This window comes from Mytilus californianus, unplaced genomic scaffold (assembly GCF_021869535.1).
Source record: "Mytilus californianus isolate M0D057914Y unplaced genomic scaffold, xbMytCali1.0.p SCAF_5, whole genome shotgun sequence".
NCBI classification, from domain to species: Eukaryota; Metazoa; Mollusca; class Bivalvia; order Mytilida; family Mytilidae; genus Mytilus; species Mytilus californianus.
In genome coordinates, this window is record NW_026262701.1 from 92727169 (window position 1) to 92753366 (window position 26198).

General features: G+C 32.5%; 1 protein-coding gene across 1 annotated transcript; it reads right to left on the bottom strand.

Moving 5' to 3' along the window:
• Positions 1 to 245: 245 nt before the first annotated feature.
• Positions 246 to 22602, bottom strand: LOC127700200 (venom allergen 5.01-like). Its single transcript, XM_052203609.1, has 6 exons — positions 22189 to 22602; positions 13959 to 14079; positions 11774 to 11880; positions 4304 to 4425; positions 1618 to 1685; positions 246 to 520 (listed from the first exon to the last, which is right to left on the bottom strand). The coding sequence occupies exons 1-5, from the start codon at positions 22495 to 22497 to the stop codon at positions 1637 to 1639; spliced, it is 708 nt and encodes a 235-aa protein (XP_052059569.1). The 5' UTR covers positions 22498 to 22602; the 3' UTR covers positions 246 to 520; positions 1618 to 1636.
• Positions 22603 to 26198: the final 3596 nt, after the last annotated feature.

Here is a 26198-nt window from a genome sequence, read left to right on the forward strand (position 1 = left end):
ACCTTCAATGTGAAAGAAAATCATTCAAACTATATAGATATACGTACGATTGGGATTGAAAACAGATAGAAAATTAAGTTCTGCGATTAGGACCGACAAATGACTAATAAAATTGAGAATGGAAATGGGGAATGTGTCAAAGAGACAACAACCCGACCATAGAGCAGACAACAGCCGAAGGCCACTAATGGCCTGAATTTGGCCCTGTTAGTCGTCGCATAATAACGTAGCTGCATAGAAAATAAAAAATGTTGCTGCTAAGCTTTTGTGATATATTGTATTAACGGCAGCTACTATCATGCTGTTACTATACACTAGATATTAATCCATTTTTTTTTAAATAGTTTTCATTGGATGATGAACACTAAATGATAAAATAAAATCTCAAGGCATATTTCGACTATCCGGTTAGGAAAAAAGTAGAGAGCAAAGAAAGTTCGAATAAGCTATATCATAAAAAAATTATATAATATGTCTACATGATCTGTAGTGTATTCTGCAGTAATCGTCATCAGTAAACCTGAAATGAAAATAACTGAATTGGAAATCGAATTAATGTAAACTAAAATGCATACACATACAAACACATTTATAAAGACAGACAGACTGACAGACAGTTGAGAACAAAACGTATTGATCGAAGGAATATTTTAATTGTATAATCGTAAACTTTCCTTTTCTGTTTAGCAATATCCCAGGAGCGACTGCATATCTTGTATATATCTATCAGTTGATGCAATATTCCAGTTTGGTTTCTTACCATATTTTCTTTGAAAGAGGTTTACTACGCACAAAGAAGCTATTGTACCCAGGGTTTCAAAAAGTAAAGCTGACGTTATCTCTTCAACAGTTTTGCGGATACCATCATGATTTCGGTTGATCGTTTTGGGATATCTGAGTTACAGATGAATCTGTGAGTGTTCCCATGTCGTAACCACAATCTCGTCCTCATTTCCCCTGATGGTGACATTACTGATTAGACTTACCTCCAGATTTGTATTTGCATTATCAACATGACGGGTGCCACATGTAAAGCACGAACTGCCCACCCTTATGGAGCCCAACGTTCACTCCGGTTTTTGTTTCGGTTCGTGTTGATCCATCTTTATGTTTCTGTGTAAATTTTTGTAATTGTTTTTGTCTTTTGTCATTTTTATTTTGGCTATGGTGTTGCTTGTTTTTATTGGACTTATGAGTTTTGATGGTTATCTTAGTATCTTTTTACTTCTATTCTTTAGGCGATGTATACATGTACATTTTGCAATCTTAAACTTAAAATTAATTTTTCGAATCACTTTCATTCAGAAACGAATGGTGACATTTTGCCTTGGAAATTTATATCGTTTCCATTGTTTAGAAAATGGCATAAAACTACTAAAAAATAAGAATGATTGACCAACATTTTGGCAGTATCATAAATATGAAATTCACTGTAATCTTAGATGAAGTCATTTGTTATCTAATTGCTCTCAATATAGAGCTACGACTATATTCTATCGTTTCAAATCGTGATTTACTGTATTGCAGCTATCGTAACATAAATGCAAGATAAAATCATAATGTACTTGTTACAAAAGTTTGAGACAAAAAATAGAGCTTACAGCTATCACAACTTACCTCATTTCATTTCCAGCTGTCAAATTTCATACGGCTTTTGATAAATGCCGTTAATTCTCATGTTACCACTAGATAAAAGAATTATTTTGTCTTAGATACATGATTTTTTATATTAGTTGTTATTGGCTTTGAACTAGCTGTCAGTAACTGTGAGTACTCTCAGATCTGTAATTAGTGTATTTTTTGTTGTTAGGGATGAGAGATGGATATATACCCTGCCACGTCCTGTCTGTGGTTTTGTTTGATGTTTTTCTTTGTATCGATCTGATGAGTTAAGCCTTTTCAACTGATTTTTATAGTTTGTTTTTATGTTTTGCTGTTACACCACTGTCCCAGGTTAGGGGAGGGTTGAGCGCTCACAAACATGTTTAAGCCCGCCACATTCTTTATGTGCCTGTCCCAAGTCAGGAGCCTGTAGTTCAGTGGTTGTCGTTGGTTTACGTCTGTCATATTTGTTTTTCGTAAATTGTTTTGTTATAAATTAGGCCGTTAGTTTTTTCAATTGAATTGTTTCATATTTTTCATATCGGAGCCTTTATAGCCGACTATACGATATGGATTTTTCTCATTGTTGAAGGCCGTACGGTTGCCTATAATTGCTTACATCCACTTTATTTGAACTTTGGTGGATAGTTGTCTCATTGGCAATCATACCACAACTCCTTATTTTTATATAGAAAGCTTCTGTGGTTGTTGTTTTTCTAACAAACACGCATACTTTAAGACTAAGAGAAAGATTTTAATTAGTTAGTTTCTAATAACGTTTCACATCGAAATAACGGTATAACATTGCTAAACAATGAATATATGTAGCAACAGGTTCTTTTTCCATATAAACCGAAACAATAGCAGAGGGAAGATATTGGTCGTTGATGATTCTAAAGTCGAATGTAAAGAAGATGTCAAAATGTGTTTGTCAACTTCTAAACTTGGGTAAAAGCGAATATTCCCCCTAAAAATCGTCCTCGTCTATTAAATCTCATTTAATGCATCATGAGGCCTATTTACATACAAATAATGTTACAATATGGTTTAGATTGGCATCCATGAATAGAAGTTATCATTCAGCCTCCACTCTCGCTTTATAACGGACAGGTTTCGTGTTTATCGATTTAATATGAAGAGGAGAGTTGTATTACGTGTCATATGAATATGTGCTTGAGATACAAGGAATAAGCGTTAGTTTGCCCCGGAGAGCTAATGATATCTTTTAATGTACGTTGTGTCTCGTACTTAAACTATGATTGTGACGACTTTCCCTATTTCATTTCATTTCTTAAGTAAACCCTTTTATTTGTGAGCTGAAATAACCACTGCTATTTGATTAGATCTATAAAGTCACTTTGATGATTTTGATAGTAAATGCAAATTGGTATAAAATCGTATGAACTTACGGTATAAGGAATATGATTCCGAAATTTGTCCATTATTGACAAAATAAAACATAATCGAATTAATTTTCCAGTAAACATAATGTTACTGAAAGGCAGAGAAACAAATAAAGTTGCCCAAACAAATCACTAGCAATGTTCTAAAACAAATAATGTTTTCTAATTGCTGATTTATCTTTGATAGAACAAAAAAAACAAAAAAAATTAGAAAAAAGAGAAAGCGGTGAAAATTGTAATATATGCGTCCGAAATAAAACTTTTTACTTCTGTTTTTGTTTCATATTTACCGTTTTTGTTTCAATTTACCGTATGAAGAACTGCATTAGGCTATCAGATCCGGCTGACAGATACTTTGCGGACGGTTTACTTCAAGGAAGGAGTTCGAATACCGTTTTTGTTTCAATTTACCGTATGAAGAACTGCATTAGGCTATCAGATCCGGCTGACAGATACTTGGCGGACGGTTGACTTCAAGGAAGGAGTTCGAATACCATTCAAGACAAATAAAATTTGCAGAATTAAGTCTTTTTACAGAACTTTGTGAACAAACACAAGTAAATTCGATAATTCAGATTAAATGAAATCAAGATAACACAAAGGGAAACAGAATACTATTCAATCTGAAATATTCGCAATTCAGTTACATGTATGCCTAAGCTATTACGGGATTTCTCATGATCACTTTGTATTTATTTTAGAATTTAATATGAAAAACATATAATTCATCAAATAAAATTTCAAATCTAATCATTTATAGTCATATTTATTATGAAAATTAATAATTTATAGTCATATTTATTATGAAAATTAATAATTTATAGTCATATTTATTATAAATTACCTTTATTTTTACCTGTGTTACCTGTAAAAGGAATGCTCGCAAATGTAATCCCCAAATGCGCGCAAATGTAATGCGCCCATAAATGTATGTTAGTAGTATACACATACATATATGATATTATAAAAATGCAGGAATGGTTTCCGGTTAAAAACTTATTACCAGTTTTAGATTTTAGATGTATTTATTTTTTGTATACATACCATAATTATTTCGAATTTTATAGACCAGGACTAACTGGAGGAAATGGACTTTTAAAATAAAACAGATGTTCACTTTTATCACCTTTTAATATCACTTTTCCTAAAATGTTCTGAGAAAATTATCATTGTTCATTGGTTTAGCGCATCTGAATGAACCATTTGAAAACAAACCAATAGTTTGGTCAGTATGGGTTGATACAATATACTTTAATGGTATGTTATTTTATTAGCATGATACAAATATGGTTACTTACTGTTCAAAATAGTCACAGACGAGGAGTTTTAAATTATACTGGTTATACTTTGGATCCAGGTTAACATAACTGTCACACTTTACATAGGCACACCCTATCTTTGTTGTCTCCGCCCATATGATCTGTGTAAACATAACATATAAACAGAAATTATATAAAAAAACAACATTTAAATGTTGGGTATTTCGAAAAACCTTAATTTATAAAAAAAAAACAGAATAATTCAATAATAACTGTATTTGTATATTTTGGCATTGCACAAGGTCAGGCTTTTCTCATACTTAATATGATGTCTTTCCACTAAATCCATTGGACGTGTAGTGATTTATTTGTTAGTTGAACTGGGCTTTAAACTAGCTTTCGGTAGCTGCAAGTACTTTAAGATCGGTACTTTGTGTCCTTATTTGTTGGTTTTGTGATTCGTGTTGATCTGATGGAATCCCTTTTCAACTGAATTTTATTGTTCATTATAGTTTTATTGTGGCTACCACCATATTCTAAATGAGGGGAAGGCCAGTAGGAAACATGTTTAACCCCACCAAGTTATGTATGCGCATGTCCAAGTCAGGAGCCTGACATCTATTAGTTGTTATTGCTTTTTGACTGCAATATTTTGTTTGTTTGATTGTATAAGCTAAAACCAGAATGCTAGTTTTCTCGTTTGAATTAATTCAAATTTGTTCATGCCAATGTCTTTTTCACACCGTACAACCGACCCTTATCTTTTTGTTTAAACCCAACGATGACGCACCGCTGATGTAATATTGAACAAGGAAAGAATATTTGACTTAGAAGCTTTATTTCTTTAATTCTTGAATGAAATAGGCTATTAATTGTAATGTTTTGTTAAAAGTATCGAAATAAATCAACAAATTCAACAATGAAAGTACATTTTCCCAAGTTTTATACTGTAGGTTTTGAAGAGAATGTCTATTTTCCCCTCTATTGCAATCCCCAATGAGATTTTTGTAAGTGATACTACTAAATAGAAATACTCTATAGATAGTGTGTAATTTTAAGACTGAAATTGAAGCGGTTATGTTAGTGGAACGAAATAGCCCCCCTTGATAGCAACGGTACGACATTGACCGTCTTTGAATACGACGAAACATGATGTATCCCAAGTCTCACATGCATTATAAATACATCGGTTGCAAACCGGCGATCTATTATTTTGGTACTGTATTTTAATACGTTCATTAGTTTAAACTTATTAGCTTATATCTGTACAGATTTATGAAAAATAAGATGACCTTTGCATATATGTATTTTGAAATAAATTAACTTATTTTACAAATTCAAGATCATGTCCTTTTTTCATAGATTCAAATAAGAAAGTATCACATTGAACCGCTGAACCTGTCCATGTCAAGCAGAACGCCGCTCACATAGAGAAATTTTGATACATGATACATAAAATGAGATACATCTTGATTTCCTGGCACTCTTTTCAAGTATACAGTGGTGCGTGATCGTATCCGTCGTGTTCTGAACAAATGATACAGGTCGGTTGAAAGATCTGATATAGCTTATTACACGATACCATTTTCATTTTTTTCATTGTTGAAGGCCGTACGTATTGAGCTCTCTCTATTGACGGTCCATTTTGTCTTAACGCATATATCTTATTATATTCCAGCTATGGTTGGTTGGAAGACTTGAGTTTCTACAGATGATCCGAGTTATTTCTATAGACGGTTCGATTTGTTTTCTACTTGTTTTAAAGTTAGAATGAGTACCAGCAGGTCGTGAATACTGTTAATGAACATATTTTTTTCCGGGTTTTTCTCAAATTGTACTGAATATGATGATTTTTGGCGTTATTTCATGCGCATGAGCAAATACTCCCCAATTCAGTGTATGAATTTAAAAAGAATTGAGATAAAATTCGTTTATATTTCTAAGATAACTGTCAAACTAAAGATTTTGACGTAGTAGTATTTAGAGTATATATCGCTAGTTGTAAAATATTTACTTGACTAGCAACGAAAAATATCATCGCAGTAGATAACCCAACCACTTTGCCCTTGAGTTATAATCCAGTCGATTAAGACTATTGAGTAGATGTTTGTGTGAATACATTGTACAAATTAAAATAACAAAAATACCTAACACCAAGGAAAATTCAAATCGGAAAGTCCCTTATCAAATGGCAAAATCAAAAGCTCAAACACATCAAACGAATGGAAAACAACTGTCATATTCCTGTAAAAGATGGGACCTGTTGCAAATCTTTTATCTTGGAAGTACTTTAAAATGGTTCCAAAACATATCGTGTTTCTTTTTCTCTGTTAAAATTTCTATCGATAATTGTTGCATGGTACACTATTTTTTAATATTTCAACATGATGTAAACTGAAAGTTTCAACCTGAGGTAATATGTTTACAATCAAATGACAAAAATACTACGGTTAAGCTATTTTGACAAGAGTATTAACACGAACATATTAACAGACAATCAGAGAGGATAGTGGTTATAGATTGTCCCGGTACGGATAATAAATGTTTTCATACTACTCTCAGATTTTGTCAATTATTTATGCAGGGGCCTGTTAATCGAAGCAGTCTTAGGATTAGGACGTGTCCTAAGGCCAACTTAGGACATATCTTAGTCCTAAGTGGGTTTATCAAACATGTCGTAACTTAGGAAAATCCTAGGAATTGTCCTAACTTTAGGATACCAATTTAGGTGTCTTAAGATGGTCTTAGGATGGTCCTAACTTTAGGATATATTTAGGATTGTTATTTTATAAACAAATATGGCCTGTATTGGTTGCATTTACTTTAGGGAACTACCATTTGATTTTTATGACGGGGGTGGGGCTAGGATGAAAAATGTTGTTCTTCTTTTTTATTGTTGTAATCTCTGTCCTTCCTTTTTATTTTTCACTCTATTCGGTCTTGTCTTTTTTTTTTCATTAGTTTATCCTGACTTATTTTTACATAAATTGTCATCTTGCTTTTTTTTGCAAAGTTGCTCATCCTGCCTTTTTGTTTTACTCCATACTACTGTCTTGCCTTTTTTCAAAATTCATCCTAGTACCCCCCTCCACCCCCCCCCCCCCCCCCCCCCCAACCCCCTAAAAATCAAATGGTAGTTCCCTTAATGCATATTAAATCCCTATCCCTCTTTTCAGCACCATTTGTTGCAACATTTGGCAATTTACCAAAAAGCAAAGGGTTACTCGTGTCCACGTCGTCCAAGAGAGTCTGTAGTTTTGCATCGGTAGAATTCGAATTTCGTTTCTTATATTCACACGTATCATCGCATGTATTATGCAGTAATAAAATAGTTGAAGTACTCAGTATTTCTATGAAAGATGCACGAGATTTGCCTTTGAACTTTTAACTATGAAACCGTGAAACTTCGAAATCAGCTCACTCAAAGCATATAATGATTTCACCGATTATATATTTTATTTTAAATATTTACAATTCGTTTGTTTCAATTCTTATATAAAACGTAGTTATATTTTTTTGTCTTATGTTTTGTTTTATGAGTCTAAATGTACAATTATAATATAAAAAGTATTTATCACCTTTAATTTAAAACTAATAATTATTTTCTCATTATTTATCTTTTTTTTTTAATGATAGTTATTGGTTTAATTTGATACAATATTTTCATTTTTTCATTTTCAATTTGTTATTTTCTTTTACGCCAATACTTAGGACAGCGGTTAGGACATCCTAGCTAAGATAATCCTAAGATAGCTTCGATGTGCATGCTGAGACATGTCGTAAGTCGGTCCTAACTTTATCCTAATTTCTGTCCTAAGAAATTCTTAGGACCGATCTTAGGACAGTTTCGATAAACAGGCCCCAGATTATTTTACCCTTGTCAAAATGGCTAACATATATTTTGTTTTAAAGTATATTGCAGCAAGGAAATCGAAACAAACATATTATTTGTACAAGCCTGTAGTTCAGTGGTTGTCTTTTGTTGCTGTATATCATATTTGTTTTTCGTTCATTATTTTCTACATAAATCAGGCCGTTAGTTTTCTCGTTTGAATTGTTTTACATTTGTCATTTCGGGGCCTTTTGTAGTTGACTATACGGTATAGGTTTTACTCGTTGAAAGCCATACAGTGACCTATAGTTGTTAATTTCTGTATCATTTGGTCTCTTGTGGCAGAGTTGTCTCATTATATATACAATAAAACATATCAAGTATATATAAGGCATACCTTCTGTGAACCAACAAATGACATTGAATGTAAAACTATAACCTTACGTCGTATTTATAATTTACATAATTTCAGTTCAATAACATATTCTAATCGTGTGGTTTTACTACTCAAACTCAGAGTGGTTTCACTACTCAAACTCAAAGAGTGGTTTTACTACTCAAACTCAAAGAGTGGTTTTACTACTCAAAGAGTGGTTTTACTACTCAAACTCAAAGAGTTGTTTTACTACTCAAACTCAAAGAGTGGTTTTACTACTCAAACTCAAAGAGTGGTTTTACTACTCAAACTCAAAGAGTGGTTTTACTACTCAAAGAGTGGTTTTACTACTCAAACTCAAAGAGTGGTTTCACTACTCAAACTCAAAGAGTTGTTTTACTACTCAAACTCAAAGAGTGGTTTTACTACTTAAACTCAAAGGGTTGTTTTACTACTCAAACTCAAAGAGTGGTTTTACTACTCAAACTCAAAGAATGGTTTCACTATTCAAACTCAAAGAGTTGTTTTACAACTCAAACTCAAAGAGTGGTTTTACTACTCAAACTCAAAAAGAGGTTTTACTACTCAAACTCAAAGAGTTGTTTTACTACTCAAACTCAAAGAGTGGTTGCGTTATCTACTACAATGATATTTTCGTTGTTAGTGAAATAGAACAACTGTAGGAAAATAACTTTCAATTGGACCAAATAGGTTTTTAAAAATCGCTTTCTAACTTCTATGAAATTTTGAGCACATTCCTCTGTTGACATCTATAACAACAATGTATGATATAAAACTACCGGTAGTTGTATTTAAAAACAAAATATTTACAAGTCTTTGAGCATCTGGTGAAAAATTTATTGAAGAATTATTACCATCTTTGTACAAATGCCAGGATAAATATCATAATATATATTCGAACAGAACTTCATTGAATGAAATCAGATGTATCTCTTTTATATATAAGTTTATTGCCAAAATGAAAACAATAATAACATTTTATAAATTTGGTGCGTCGGAATCGCTTTTCTGATTTACGTTCATAACATGCATCTACACCTTAACCGTTCTCTGCTGAACTGATATGAGTTAAAGTTTAAATATTGGCATAAATTCTTTGTTATTACTGATTAATATATGATAATCACTATTTCAGCAAATCTATGCAAAATAAGATATAAAACTGACAAAATCTAAAATTTACGACATTCAAGCCGGATCTGATTGCCCTTCCGGCGCACCTGATATAACCCTCGATTATGCAGTCATTGTGTACCAATATTGCTGCCATTTGTATTATACAATCTAACCTTAGTAATCAGATATACTGATTTACTAAATCGCCGTATAAAATGCATGATGGGAATTATAACTACTGACCATTATAACTGAGAACAGTGCTCGCCGTATAAAATGCATGATGGGAATTATAACTACTGACCATAATAATTGAGAACAGTGCTATCTGTAGGATTGGAAATTATTTTTATTAATTATAATAACACAAACGGTACCAATTGTAATGCACCAGATGCGCATTTTGACAATTAACGTCTCTTCAGTGATGCTCGAGGCCAAAATATTTGATTATCCAAAATCTGATACAAATGATGAAGAGCGGATCAAATCAAAAAGGACCTAACTATACATTTCAGTAAAACATAAGGACGGAACCATATCTGAAAAGGAGTACTTCTACCAAAGTTGTCTCCTGTTATCTGTTCAAAAGTATTTCAAAATGTTATTTACAGTTAAGATTACCTTCAAATACCATATCGTGCATAAAATAAGACACCCACTTTTTTAACGAATATTTAGTAAGGTATATAAAAAAGAATTTGATATATTTTAATAATTCTAATTTTTGAGGTAAGACAATCAGATCACTGCGAGTGTTTTAAATTGCAATCTGATTGTTGAAATACAGATCCTGTGTCCCCGATTCCCTTACACGGATCTGACAACACTCCGTTTAACTTTCTGTTCTGGTAAGCATAATGTCAGCTAATAAAATGTATGCCTCTCAAATTTTGAAGGTGTGTACAGAAGTATCATTAGGATAAAACCAGAGGATACCGAAAGTTCTTTCATACAGAAAGTAGAACGGAGAGTTTTCAGATCCTTGTAAGCAAAGCATGTACACATGATCTGTATTTTAACTATTCTCATTATGATATAGTATGTGAATCCCTCTTTAAAAAAAAACATCATTCACCTCTGAAGCTAACAAAACCTTTAAATAGACTTATTAAGAAGGGATATAGTTACGATACTGTTGTCAGGTCATTAAAGATTGCATATTTTGGCGTTAATATTGATTCACTTATAGGGTCTTTGCATCGGCACTAAACACATTTATTTAAAAACCAGTTGTTGGCATGACACGGGTTGTGTTCTTCTCATATATGTTATGATGGTATGATACTAAACCCCTAACGGGAAGGATTGTGCCTGATATTCATATGATGAAGACATAATCTTTCAATCAGTTTAATTGAAGTCTGGAGCTGGCATGTCAGTTAACTGCTAGTAGTCTGTTGTTATTTATGTATTATTGTCATTTTGTTTATTTTCTTTGGTTACATCTTCTGACATCGGACTCGGACTTCTCTTGAACTGAATTTTAATGTGCGTATTGTTATGCGTTTACTTTTCTACATTGGCTAGAGGTATAGGGGGAGGGTTGAGATCTCATAAACATGTTTAACCCCGCCGCATTTTTGCGCCTGTCCCAAGTCAGGAGCCTCTAGCCTTTGTTAGTCTTGTATTATTTTTAATTTTAGTTTCTTGTGTACAATTTGGAGTTTAGTATGGCGTTCTTTATCACTGAACTAGTATATATATTTGTTTAGGGGCCAGCTGAAGGACGCCTCCGGGTGCGGGAATTTCTCGCTGCATTGAAGACCTGTTGGTGACCTTCTGCTGTTGTCTGTTCTATGGTTGGGTTGTTGTCTTATGACACATTCCCCATTTCCATTCTCAATTTTATCATATCAAGATTTTAATATAAAAGCGTATTATATAATTAAATGCTGTTTAAACGATGAAAATAATTGTTTTATGTTTATATGGCAAAATACATGTATTGTTAAATGCCTTCCATACAATTTTTTTTCAATTGTTTTATTTTGTTGTTGCCATTTTGTACTTTTTCGTGTTGTCTTTTTCTGTTTTACTAGCCTCCAAAATATTTATTGATCATTTATATTACCTGAAAATTCTACAAAATATAACAGAATTCTTCATTAAAAAAAAAACAATTCTAGAAAAAGATTCTTAAATATTTGTTATCAAACAATACCTGAGTGTAATGTCCACATGTTTTACCCGTCGTACAGCCATCACGATAGTTGCCATATGTCCAGTCTTTTATCTCTTCTTTCCAGTTGTTAAAGCCTTGTAGCACTCCTGTAAAATCCATATAAAGGGAATGATATCACACTGTTCATACATATGCACATTATATAGCATTTTGTCTTCTATATGTTATAAGGGGCCTCGGTGGCCGAGTGGTCTAAGTAGTTACTACTGTTATCACTAGCCAGTCAACACTGAGGTTGTGAGTTCGAACCCCGCTCGTGCGGGTGCACTCGACTCCAATCTTAATTGACTAGGATTGTCAGTTTTCCTATCGAAGGTCGGTGGTTTTCTCCGGGCGCTCCGGCTTCCTCCACCAATAAAAACTGGCCGCCACGAAATAGCCCAAAAGCGGTGTTTAAAAGTGGCGTTAAAACACCAAAAATCAAAATCAAATCTATATGTTATAGTTTTTGTTGTTTACAAACGTACGAAATTATATTGAAGTGTAGACATATAGTTGTTAATATTTACACAATGTCTATCAATTATATTACTTCTATGGAATACGATTTGTTAGCGTCAATCAGTGAATTATACATTGCCTGACAAGGAAGTTAAATGGAAATAATAATACTGTTAATCCCAAAATATCAATGGTATATTGAATATCAAAATATCTTTTACAGACTTTATTACTTTCATAAAAACCGTGTATTGATATTAAATCATGTTACAATACAAAGCATGTAAAACAAAATGTAATGACGCTAACAAATCGTATTCCATAGAAGTAATAGGATTGACTTTTTCTAACCTTTACACAAGTATTCCCAATTCAAAATTAAAAGACAAATTGAAATATTTGGTCCTGCTTTGGTTCATAAAAAAGAACGGCCAATTATACAAGTATCTTTTCTTAGGGAGGGATAAATCGTACTTTGTAAAAAGAATCACTCTGATACAAACAAAAATTCTCTGAAACTGACATTTTTAAGATGCTTAATTCTTGATTGACAACATATTTGTTACGTTTGAAGAACGTGTTTTTAACAAACAATTAGCATTCCCGTGAGAACTAACTGTGCTCCTTATCTCGCCGACTTGTTCCTTTATTCATGTGAGGCTGACTTAATACATCAGCTTCTTAGGAAGAATGAAACTTGAAGAAGCTAGCAGTATCATTAAACTTCACTTTCCGCCATATAGACGATGTCCTCTCACTAAATTTTTCAAAGTTTGGTGACTATGTTGAACGCATGTATTCCATCGAACTTGAAATAAAGGATACAACAGATGCAATTAAGTCTGCCTCATATATTGACTTGACAATTACAAATTTTTTAGAACAAAACACAACGACAAAAGAGATGGTTTCAGCTTCCCTAGTGTGAACTTTCTATTTCTATGTAGGAACATTCCAGCAGCGCCTGCATATGGAGCATATATCTATTAGTTGAAACGATATTCCAGGGTTGGTATTTCCTATCATGATTTCTTTATAAGAGGGTCGCTGCTCACAAAGAAGCTATTAAGCCAAGAGTTCCAATTGGTGAAATCAAAATCATCCATTCGAAAAAATTTCGGACGCCATTACAGGTTGGAAGACCGTTATGGAATACTTGCTTCAATGGTGACGACGGATATGTGCCAAATCCCGTAACCACCACAATCCCTTCCTCTTTTCCCCTTATATTACCTACCGAATTAGACTTATCACCGGGTTTGTACTTACATGAGCAACTCGATGGGTACCACATGTGGAACAGGATCTGCTTACCTTTCCGGAGCTCTTGAAATTGCCCCCGGTTTTTGTTGGGGCTCGAGTTTCTCAATCTTTATATTCTATGTTCTGTTTTGTATACTGTTTGTCTTTATGTCTTTTATTTTGAAATGGCGTTGTCACTTTATTTTCGAATTATGAGTTTGACTGTCTCTTCGGTATCTTTCGACTCTCTTCTAGTTTCAAATTATTAAAAAAAAAAGTCAATCATTGGGCCATGTGTTTTCCCTGCAAACGAAGTGTTCTTAAATTTTAACTGCATTTATACCTGATATTATGGAAACCAAATCCTAGGTAGCAAATTTGAACGATTGGCAAGTAAGAGGATGATCGCAAGTAAACAACGGAAAGAAAGATTCAGACTCATTTATGTATAACATTAAAATATTGATAAATAATATACTACCAGATGTTAGTGCCATATTTTCTCCTGCGCTGCCTAGTGATGTGGTTTTGTTTGGATTATGTCCCCAAATACAGCCATTTGCCCATTCCTCCGCCTTGTTGGCCAACTCAGTGTCCCATATCTGAAGAAAAAAGGATACTATCTTTATTTATTTCCGTTTATTTACAAGTATGGTCGTTCATATAAATATACAACGTTGACCTCCATTCTTAAACGTGTTTAAATGAAATGCCTCTGTTTCCTTTTCTTAATTTTCTTAATATACAACAGAACCGTGTAATAAACGGAGATATGTTATAGCACAAGTCCTTATAAATTATGTTTAACGACATCAAACGTACTTGACTACAAGTATACGGGAAAGAAACAGTCAAATGCACAAAATACACGAGTCAAAATTGAATTAAGAAAAATAAGTGTATAACGAGGATCCTAAAGATCTAAAATTTGTTGTCTTTGCCTAAAAGAGGGGTCCATAAACTCCGTTTTCAAAATAAATTTGTCTGAATCAAACTGTGACATATCGGGAAAAGATGCATTTTTCAACTGATTTTTATCATTCAGACTGATTTATCTTGAAAACGACATTTGGCTTGCTTATGTATGAAGATTACTTGTGCCAATTTTTATAAACAAATCACAGATGAAATATTTTTAAATTAAAATAAATATACAGCAAAAAATGCCGTTCTTTGAGTAAAATCATGAAAATGTGATAAAAATGAATGATTTCCAAAGAATTGTTTTACAAATTCAAAGCACACTTATATAGATAAGATATTCCAGATGCTTTTGCAAAAATCCGCTTGCGTTTATCTTTTAAAACAAAAAAAGTCAGATATGTCTTTCTAAAGGATAGAAATTTCCGGTAAATGTCTAAAATTTCGACCCCATTTATCTCTAAAAGTAGAACATGAAGGTATATTTTTTAATACATATCTGAATTGAATAGATGAAAAATAGCTTGTATGCAAACTTTTGTCAAAAATTCACCGTGCGATCAAAACTGTATCGTATGCCCTTAAATGATTGATGCCTCTCATAACTCCGAGACAAATAAAGTATACTACCGAAACTGGAAAGTGCACTGTTATGAATCACAGTGCAGTATGGCTAAACTCAGTAAATCCCATTTAATGGATAAATTCAACAACACCTACCGTTATCGTGGTGATATTTTTTCGTTAAATAATCAAAAATTCCCTAAATATACTGCCGAAATTTACCCGAAGGAACCTACTTAATATTAACATTAATAACTGTCCTTTCCTAGATTTAGATATTTCAGTTTTACACCAGAAACCCTACACAAAAATGTAGAAATGTTTCAAACGGAATAGCACATCCAAAATTTTACGGTGATATTGTTTATCGAGCTTGGAAATTTAGATACGATCCGGTTAAACTTATCAATGCTTTAAATAAATTTATTTTGAGAGGTTACCGATTCAACACTGTTATTATATCTTTGAATATTGATTTTATTGGTATAAATATTGATTTTGATATCAGTAAATTCAAACCATACTAAATATTATTGTTAATATACACATATGCACTTTCACGGTACTACAATCTGTCGATACCTATATTTTGGCATTGCAAAAGGTCATGTTTTTCTCTGACTGTTAATGACGTCTTTACACTAAATCCATTGGATGTTGGATGTGTACTGATTGATATTTTAATCTTAGATATCTGATTTTTTTTTGAACTAGCTGTCAGTAACTGCGAGTACTCTCAGATCTGTACTGTGTCTCTTTTTTGTTGTTAGGGATGTCTCAATACCCTGCCACGTCCGGTCTGTGTTTTTGTTAAATGTTTTTTTCTGCTTTGTATCGATCTGATGAGTTAAGCCCTTTTCAAATGATTTTTATAGTTTGTTTCCTTTATTATGCTGTAACACCACTGTCCTATGTTAGGGGAAGGTTGAGCGCTCACAAACATGTTTAACCCCAAACATTCTGTATGTGTCTGTTCCAAGTCAGGAGCCTGTAGTTCATGTTTGTCATAATTGTTTTTCGAAAATTATTTTGTTATAAAGTATGTCGTTAGTTTTCTCAATTGAATTGTTTCATATTTTTCATGTCGGTGCCTTTTATAGCTGACTATACGGTATGGGTATTTCTCGTTGTTGAAGGCCGTACGGTCTCCTCTAATTGCTTACATCCACTTCATTTGAACTTTGGTGGATAATTGTCTGATTGGCAATCATACCACATCTCCTTATTTTCATATTCATATCTTTTCATTGATATTGATCAGATGGACCAATCAGAAAAGCATTTATGAAAAAGGATATAAATTCAGTTTTCAAATTGACAACTTCTTATTTTTCATAAGTAACATATCCTCTGTCTTATGCGTAGGTCACACATTCACGGATTGGACGCCGGATTAGCTACGGGTACGATCCGGCATCATTCGTGGCAGTCTGTATTGGTACGTAGATTTCCGTATCGTAGCCGTAGTCATACGTAGTAGTATTTGTATATCCGTGACAAGTTTTGAACATGCACAAAATTTGACCACGGACCAAACAACCGTAGTATATCCTTACTAAACCGTATTAGAACGTACTGATCCGTTTTAGTCCCTATTAAAGCCGTATTAATCCGTTCTTATTCGTACTCACGAAGGATTTCTACGGTTAGTTCCGGAGAACTACGTTCTAGTACGATTACACCACGCATTTGTTAAGGATAGAATAGGGTTTGTTACGAATTTTTTACGGAACGGCACGATCTCAGTACGTTGCATTACGGATAGCTAGGGATCAGCCAGGGTTCTAAAAGTCTTTTACGGTTGACTACGTTACAACACGACAAAATACGGAATATTACAGCAAAATGTATTGAGTGTGTAGGTAAAGGTAATATCTTTGGTTAGCTTGCTTGCTGGCTCAACCGTGAAGTCATTATTAGGTTAGGTATACTACCCTCCTTAAGAGTAGAATAGTCCGACAGAAAACAAATCTATCTGTCTGTAGGACTAGACTACTCCGAAAGGAGGGTAGAATAGTTAACCTTATAATGACTTCACGGTTCAGCTAAAATGCAAGCTAGCCAAAGATATTACCTCTACCTACACACTCAACGCATTTTGATGTAAGGTCCACGACACACTGACATCAGGCTTCTGTATAAATACTCCCTACTTATAGGTCCCAATTAACCTAGTCTGTGTCTTGCCGTAGAGGTATACATAATATTATCCAACATGGACAATCAACAACTGATGCTTGCAATTAATTGGCTAGAATTGGATATTGATATAGCACAAAATGCCATGGCGGTAGTCGCGCTATTTGATGACAGCCGTAGCTCGAGGTGACCGCTGGCAGAGGAGATGTTTTTCTGTGTCATGGCAGAATAAAAAACGTCCTTTAGAAGTGTCGAGCTTTGTTGGATATTATTCAATATTACACTTTGTTCCTTATTTCTATTTACGTATGCCTCTTTGCGGAAGATAAATGCCTAATTGGAATATACACAATATAACACACACACATATAATTTATAGCTTTAGTTAAGAACCACACACGTACTATAATGTCAATAAAATGCAAATGCCAACATTTTTATAATCCACAACTAAATGCGAAAATATTAAATAAATAATTTAATAAAACAAAACAAAACAAAAAATCATCGATTCACTGCCATGAAGAGATGATAAATTACAAGCTTAAATAGAAATGATTAACGGTTTAGAAAATGTGGCGGTTCGTACTATCTCGTATCAGACCGTTCTCATTCGTACTTACCCTTACTTCTACCGTAGCAAACCGCTGTTTATCCGCAGTACATACGTCACGACACGTGTCGTTTCGTATTTAACCGTGTCATTTCCGTATTAAACCGTGTCGTACCGTAAGAATCCGTATCACTCATGCCGCCAAAATTACCCCTTTCCTACATTACCCGTGGTAGATACGTCAAAACCCGTAGTCACACCGTGGTTCAACTGTATCGGATCCGTATCGGACTACGGAAACTGCATTCCGGGATCATCCGTGAGATATAATCCGTAGTGGAACCGGCGAGGTGATCCGTGAATATGTGACCTAGGCATTATCGTATAATGATTACATCACGGATATGTTGACAGAATAGTTGTCTCATCGGCAATTTTACTTATTGTGTCCTCTATTCCATTTTGTTTCATTTTGATTGAGTGTCGATTGGAATGGTGAGTGATGAAAACATAACAACAAATGCTTGTCCTATTTGACATGCCTGGTTTTGTTGCGTTTGGATTTTTGAGACTACGTCTGGTTTTTATTTTACTTTAATTTTTGTATTAGTATGTTTTGAAGGAATTTATTAAATTTTAACTACTCTTGTCTCTTATGTAACATATTTTTCCCCATTTCATCTGATCTACTCGGTATACAAAATTAATCCAGAAAAACCATGTCCATGTTATATATTTTTTCGTTTAAGATATGTTAAATTTATATGAATATGTACATAAAAATATGATTTTTGTTGTTTGATAATCATATTCACTATCATTTTTAACTTTATTTCTGCTTTCCAATTGTGATCTTTCCTTTTCTTTAGTATTCAGCAAAATTTCCAGTACTACCTGCATATAGGATATTAATTTCCTAGCTTAAACGATATTGCAGAGCTAGTGTTCCTATGATAATGACCCTGATAGAAATTTTATTAATGTTGGAAACCTATGAGTTGTGTTGTTTGGCCTAGCTCAACAATTTCAAGAGTTTTAAAATTGAAAAGAATTAAACAATATGAAAGTATACATGATATCCGGTCTTTAACCATGATTCATATTACATAACTTACGTATCGAAAAATGGAGTCGAAAGATACCAACGGGACATTCAAGCTCATAAGTCGAAAATAAACTGACAACCCCATGCAAAAAAAAAAAGAAAAAAAGACAAAGACAAAAAGACAAACAACAGTACACAAAAACAACTATAAAACTAAAGACTGAGCAACACGAATGACCACCAACAAAACCTTAGGTGACTCACCTATCTCACCTAATTATTCTTAATCTGTACATTTGGGTTGTTTCTAACTTGAAATGTTTCTAGTAAAACGGGGCACAATTCAATTTGAATCATGTCTCATCGTCTTTATCAATACATTATATGTATTCCTGATCGGTAGGATACATCAAAGAAGTATGATTAATATCGAACGTCTATATAAGTAATAGCTCTTTGCTTATTACATAACATAACCTTATGTATAGCGATTAGGGTATCTATGTTCATTTGACTTATTACATAATGGAAATCAGATTGTAATATACGGTACACTTCAAAAAAATTCTATTCGCTTAACAGACTTCCATTAACAAACTCGTTTTTCTTTCATAGGTTTTGATGTTTTAGAAAATATTTTAGTTTCTTAAAGCTTTGCGTTTAATATTACATTTGATATAAATGCAACAATTTTATGAATTGTATGCGATTTTGTTTCACCATTTTTGGAATTTATATGTTTTTATAGGTCAAAACAACTTCGTATTTTATTTGACCTTTTTGAATTTTTCGATTCGAGGGTCACTGATGAGTCTTTTGTAGACGAAACGCGCGTCTGGCATATACATGTCTATCTGTGATGAGTTTATCTACACAAGCATACCATATGACATATAATGATAAGAATTCTTATGTTGAGTACTACCTATATGTGCGAGAATGATTCCTATTTTCATGATTAAGTCCGAGCGTTAGCGAGTATTTATCATGAAGAAAGGGGTTGTCATTCTCTTACAAACTTAGAATATTATGTACATGTAAGAGAATGATAATCCCTTTCTTCGTGATTAAGTACGAGCGTTAGCGAGTACTTGTCTTGAACAAAGGGATTTTCATTCTCTCACAAACTTAGAATATTGTAAAGTGCTCAAGGCTCAAATTGTTTGGCTTTAATCAAGAATCCGTTTCATTGTCGGTGCAATGTTTATTATTAAGGCATGACTTCCTTTTTAGGCATTTCATTAATGGATATGTCTAGGTAATGTAGGAACTATCAAGTGATAAGGAAAAGTTTAATAAATTATGTAAAAGGCATTAGATGACCCAACAAATACGTTGAAATGGTAGGAATTGTTTAAGTTTTCTAATTGTGAGTATGAATGTAATTTAGTGAGAAAGTGTCTTTTTGTTTAAAGTTTACAGTTCAAATCAATAAATTCTATCTTTTAGTTGAAACTAAATCTTATTCCACAGACAATATTTGAATCCAACTCCTTACATCAAATACGATTCATTAAGTAAGGTAATTAACTAAAATTAAAATATTAAAATAAAATACATTTTCAAATGAAATTCAAAGGTTCAACTTGATTTAATCCCTATATATAAATACCATTCTTACCAACCGTGGATCCAGTAATCTGAAATGTTTTGTTAGTGTATTAGCTTTAAGATTTAAGTTTTGAGTTTCAAGGACTTTTTTCTTTCTTTCTTTCCTTTTGCATTGCATTGCTTTGATATTGTTTATTTTTTATAGCAATTTTATCAATATTCAAATCATAACTTTAACGATACCACTTTTCACTGCACCGATTAACTTCACTGTATTTTGATTTTTATTTGTTTAACTATTTACAATTTTTCATCAATTTCAATAATAAAATGTAATCCATTCCAGCTGTGCTTCGGGCAGTTGTAACTCATTTATTGAAATTTTATGATTTTAACTTGCAGTAGGCCTAAACAATAGGACAATCACTTACTGAGAACATGATTTACATTCATTCCTCACAATTAAGACACACCAAAATCCTACAATTTCATTGGTGGAGAGCACTTTGCTATATTCTAATATCGTAAAGTGATGGCGACAGAATGTAATTTACAATTTTTGCATTGTCAAAATTCAATGCAAATTGTTTGTAAATAAACTATGTAAAAGATCTAAAAGAAAACAAACTCTTAACCATACTTTCCACTGCGAATAAAATTTGACTATTCTAAAAACATAATCTCTTTATCAATGAATATGACATTCCCTTGAATTATGGCACGTAGTTTTTCGTTTTTTGCCATGACATTGTCAGTTTGTTTTCGACTTATGGGTTTGAATATCTCTTTGGTATATTCCGCCTCTCTTTAATTGTTACTACAAATGTAACCAATGCAGAAGAAAGAAATTTGACTATTGATGTGCTTTTATTTTAACAAATGATATTCGTGTTCAGTTCACAGTTTGTAGTAAAATGTTATAAATTGTATTTTTAACACCCAAAGTAGTACTGAATTTTGCGAATAATTCGATAGTATAGGCATGCGCTACGTGTGAACGAGGATGAACCCAAAACTGTTTAAAAACATAATTTTCGTTTTTAATTGAAATTACTCAACCCGGATTCAGAAATGAAATAAAAAGCACATTATTTTCTCCCAAACCTTCATACAAGTTTTAAATCGGAATACAGTCTTAAAAAGCATAATTATGCAACTATTTAATTGATCAAGAGGTAAAAGGGAAGAATAATAAAAATTGGTATGAAGAATAAGATTTACAAATTTCAAAGTACTGTCGACCCATTTTTTATTACATTCTAGCAGTCTGGCATTTTTTATTTAATTTTAAAAAAGTGACACTTATAACATGTCAAAACAATACCTTATTCTGGCGTATGCTAAAAAATTCAACATACCTTTACTAGTTATTGCATATAAAAACGCACTGGTTCACGGAAGTTCGGACGTATAGATCAAGTACTTCCTGATCTGAGAAACAGACAAAATATACCCTTTTTTTTCAATTTTATAAGATTGATAATGATTAAAAACCAAAGATTGATAATGATTAAAAACCAAACAATCAGGTCGTTGGTTTCCATATCATATCTTCTTATTCTATATATAACAAGGATCAACAGTCATCTCAGGTCCTCACTGTTTCATTCATACCAAATTACTAAAATATTCTATTTATTTTTAAAGTTACAGCAATGTGTAGGAAATATTTTTGGTGAAATACTAGTATGTTTTACTTTCTTATATGTTCTTCATGACCAAACTCAAACCGGAATTGAAAAAAATGCATTGATTAAATCCAAACCTTTAAGTTATCCAAATTATAAAAAAGTATAATACCTTTCTACTTCATCTCTTAAATATTCTTTGATACATATGTATTTGTTTACTTTTAAAGACCGGTGTCTGGCAAATGTATATACCAGGCAAAAACAACCACTCAATATGATATCAATTAAGTATATTAAGCAAACTTACCAAGTCCGGCAGAGGTGTTTTAGCAGGGGGTGAAACTTCTTGACGGGCAGTATTGTGGAGAGATAAAATTTCATCTATTGAAAAATCTAAGGGAGTCCCGTTAGATCTCTTGTAGTTGCTGTTGGTCCGACGATAATTTATATTCGATGGCTTCCCAACCAAATGCATAGCGCGTTCTTCTTTTTGTGACTGCTGTCTCCTATTACTGATTCCCGTCAGTCTAGCAAGTAAACGATCATATACGTCATCTCTAGAAGCGAGAACACCAACCCAACACATGCAAGCAAAAATAAACTGATATTTAAACATGGTTTTCCGATCTCTTCACAACCAGAAAGGTGCTATCTGTTTTATTAGACTCGAAACAGTGGCTAACATTAATTTGTGAAAGAATTCTCATTTATAGTCCATCTGAATTCTCACGTGGAACGTTACCATAGCTGATATACCTCGTTGATTAAGTAAATAAAATTGAAAGCTCAATGGCTTGTAACCATGTGTATCACACATGGTTTTTTTTATATACTGCAAATATAAATAAATTTAAATTCCGAAACGAATTTGCTCTATCTTTTCATTTCATTAAAAATCAAATTAATTTCTTATCTAGAAAACTAATGTATGATCAATATTTTGTTATTTCCGAAAACCGTATATTGACTAATAAATATTTTTCTTTTTTATGTGATTCGCGTAGACACAGGATAGATTTTTAAATAATAAATGAAACGGAAATGTATTCTATACACCAATTAAACAGCAACCGTATAAAGCAAAAATACATGCATACAAACAAAGTATCGTAAAGACACATACAAGGCAAACTAACGCCAAGGGTGAACATAAGTTATTTTATGTTGGTGTTACTCCATCTTTGAATTTCCAGTGCATTTCTTGATTTTATCATCACTCGACATTTGAAAGATGGTATAAAATAGCCCTTTTCTTTAAAAGAATAACTCTTTATTAGTTTAATATTGAGTCACTACATTTTTCTTAAAAAAAATAGTTATATAACTATTTAATTGATGAGTATCTTTGATCAGTTGTAAAAAAATATATTCTTGTAAAAAGGTCCATCTTTTTATGATTCTTTTAATGCTCGTAAGGGCCTCTTTAAAAAAAATTCTTTCGTGATCCATGAAGGTTTTTTGTCTAAATTTCTATCCCTTTCCAATATACACACATTTTCAAGTCAAGTGGCATTTCCCGAATATTCTGGAACACTGCCCGATCCTTCGTCCCGGTCCTCTATTACAGTACCTACCTATTATATTCATTGTTATTTTGTTCTCGTCTGAACATGCATGAAATCTTTGCCACTGGACGTTAAGCAAACACAAATCAATCAATTAATCAATATATCATTCAGGTTATTTTTCATATAATGAAAAAAATAGAAAAAAATGACAGTTGGTTCAAATTTACTGTCGAGTATGCAACTATTTGATATAAATTACAATTCTATAAAATATAAGCTCATTTTTCAACAATTTTTAAAACATTCAACCATAAAAAATAGACGGAAGATACGAAGGAGACATACCAAACTCACAAGACGACGAGAAACGGACGAAGTCTTGGCAAAATACAAAACAAGACGACGAGAAATGGACGAAGTCTTGGCAAAATACGAAAGAAGACGACGAGAAACGGACGAAGTCTTGGCAAAATACGGAACAAGACGAAAAGACATCATTTTATAAATCAAAAGATGATAATGTTAGACTACAGCGAATATGCAGGTAGCTTAAATTCCCAACGTCAGTTGTAAAATAATAATAATAATAAAAAAACAGATCAAGACAAAGATGGATGAAAATAATCGGAATAACATGAACTCCAGAGGAAAGTTATCAGGCCAATCTAGACAGTATAAGAATCAGCTTTCGGTCATTAAACTTTTCTCAGTGCTTTGAGTACAAAATTTGTGCTCGAAACACCAAATCCAGTATTTTGATTGGTTGATTTCTGAGTCTGAGTACGGTAATCGTGCTCGAAATTTGTATGACCGCATGCCTATCATGCAAATATGAAAAAGAAGAGAGTGTAAAACCAATGAACCTGACGAAATCGATGACAACATCAGATGCAATAGAATCTGAATTTGCCAATTATACGAAATTGGTTAAAACATATTTGGCATATGCATCGATGTAATTACGATTTCATTTCTTAATAATTGGAAGAATAACGCATATGGATACTTGTACTACATCCTGATAAGTATCTTTATAGCGGACCATAAAAACATGTTCACTGTTGCATAACTTGTATACATTTTGTGAATAATTTTTTCTTGATTACGTACGTGAACAATTCCGGTATACTTAAAGTTTAAAGGGAAAATTCGCGATTTTTTACTTATCATCTTATTATGTTCATAATACCATAAAAAACATATTCACCAAGTTTTATCTGGATATGAAAACTAATAAAGAAGAAAATTGGGAATTATTAATTTTATTTATGCGAACTTCCTGACTTCTGTGACGTAGTTTAAGTCTTTTTGCATGCCGGGAGTGGAATTAATCTCATTTAAGTCTTGTTCGTTAATCATCTAATAACGCGATTTAAAGCGCATCGACGACTTTTGGCGTAGCTATTAACCAACTAATAATTAAGAAAGTAAAGTGATCAGCCGTGCAACTTTTAAAAATAAAATGTACGATTTATATTTTAAGGATTTCTGATATGATTATAGTCATTATAGTAATAAAAGTAAATCATACAATAGAATATTTTTATGAATTTTTTTTCCGACGGATATTTTCAACAAACATATTTAACTGATAGTGTATTAAAAATGCATGTTTGTATTCTCACCTTTTACTTCAGTCTAGCAAACATTTTCCGCTAGTACCGTGTAAATACAATGTGTATTGTACTAAGACACTTAGTGACTACCTGTTGAATGCGTGTTTAAATTCAAGGTATTTAAAGGTTTGCATTCTGTAATTCTAATCTTTTGATCTTCACTCAGTGAATTTTAGCCGTCATGGTTCACCGTTCCAGGTGTGAACATCATTTTGTATGAATGATAAACGGGAGTGATAGTTTGAGACGGAAAATAAAAAAAGAAATATAATTATTTTGAGGGAGTAATATGGTGGCACAATAACTGGATAGCCGTGGTATATTTTTATATTTTCCGTAAGCTCAGTTTAAAATGAATTATGACTGCTGAATATTTTTGTAACAATGAAATACTGAATTAATTTAATTGAATAAATAATAATGGCATTCTAAACACGAGTGTATGAACTAAAAATTGTACTATTTTAAATTAGAATCGGTAACCTTGAATATTTGAAATAGATAATTACCAATTGCAATTATATAATTTGGTCCGTCCAAAGCGATCTTTATTTACATATTCAGGAATTAATGTCCTTATCAAAATATTTTGAATCTCACAACGTATAAATACATCAGCCATTTGAAGAAAGATAATTAAAAAGTTGACAGGAAATTTAAGGTCAACTTTGTCTTATTGGAATGAGATCGAATAATTAAGAACAAAAATTATTTTCCGGTTTGAAAAACATAAAAAAAAAATGATAAAAGAGAAATGTGGGTTTGAGACAGAAAAAAAATAATTATTTGGGGAGGAATATGGTGGCAAAATACCTGAAACGCCGTTATATATATATTTTATATTTTGCGTTAGCTCAGTTTTTAAATAGATGGGTGAGTACTTTGTTGTAACATCAGAATTCTGAATAACTTTCAATGAAATAATTTTATAAATAAAAATGGCCCACGAAAACGAGCGTAAAAACCAAAAACTGTGCTATTTTGAATTATCATCGGTAACCTTGAATATTTAAATGTGCAGAGAAAATTATCAGTTACATTAATATAGTTTGGTCCGTCCAAAGCGATCTACATTTACCTAATCGGGAATGTCCTTATTAAAATATTCTACATCTCACAACAAATACTTTAGCTATTTGACCAACGATGTTTAAAATTTTTTTACAGAATCAATCTAACGTCAACTTGCCTTT

What these genes read in the sequence shown, in the direction of transcription:
- LOC127700200 (XM_052203609.1), bottom strand. Translation starts at nt 22,497, where the DNA reads ATGTTTAAATATCAGTTTATTTTTGCTTGCATGTGTTGGGTTGGTGTT. An exon ending in AAACACCTCTGCCGGACTTG is followed by an intron (nt 14,080 to 22,188) that starts GTAAGTTTGCTT and finishes TTTTTTCTTCAG; the next exon opens with ATATGGGACACTGAGTTGGC. An exon ending in CATGTGGACATTACACTCAG is followed by an intron (nt 4,426 to 11,773) that starts GTATTGTTTGAT and finishes ATGTTTACACAG; the next exon opens with ATCATATGGGCGGAGACAAC.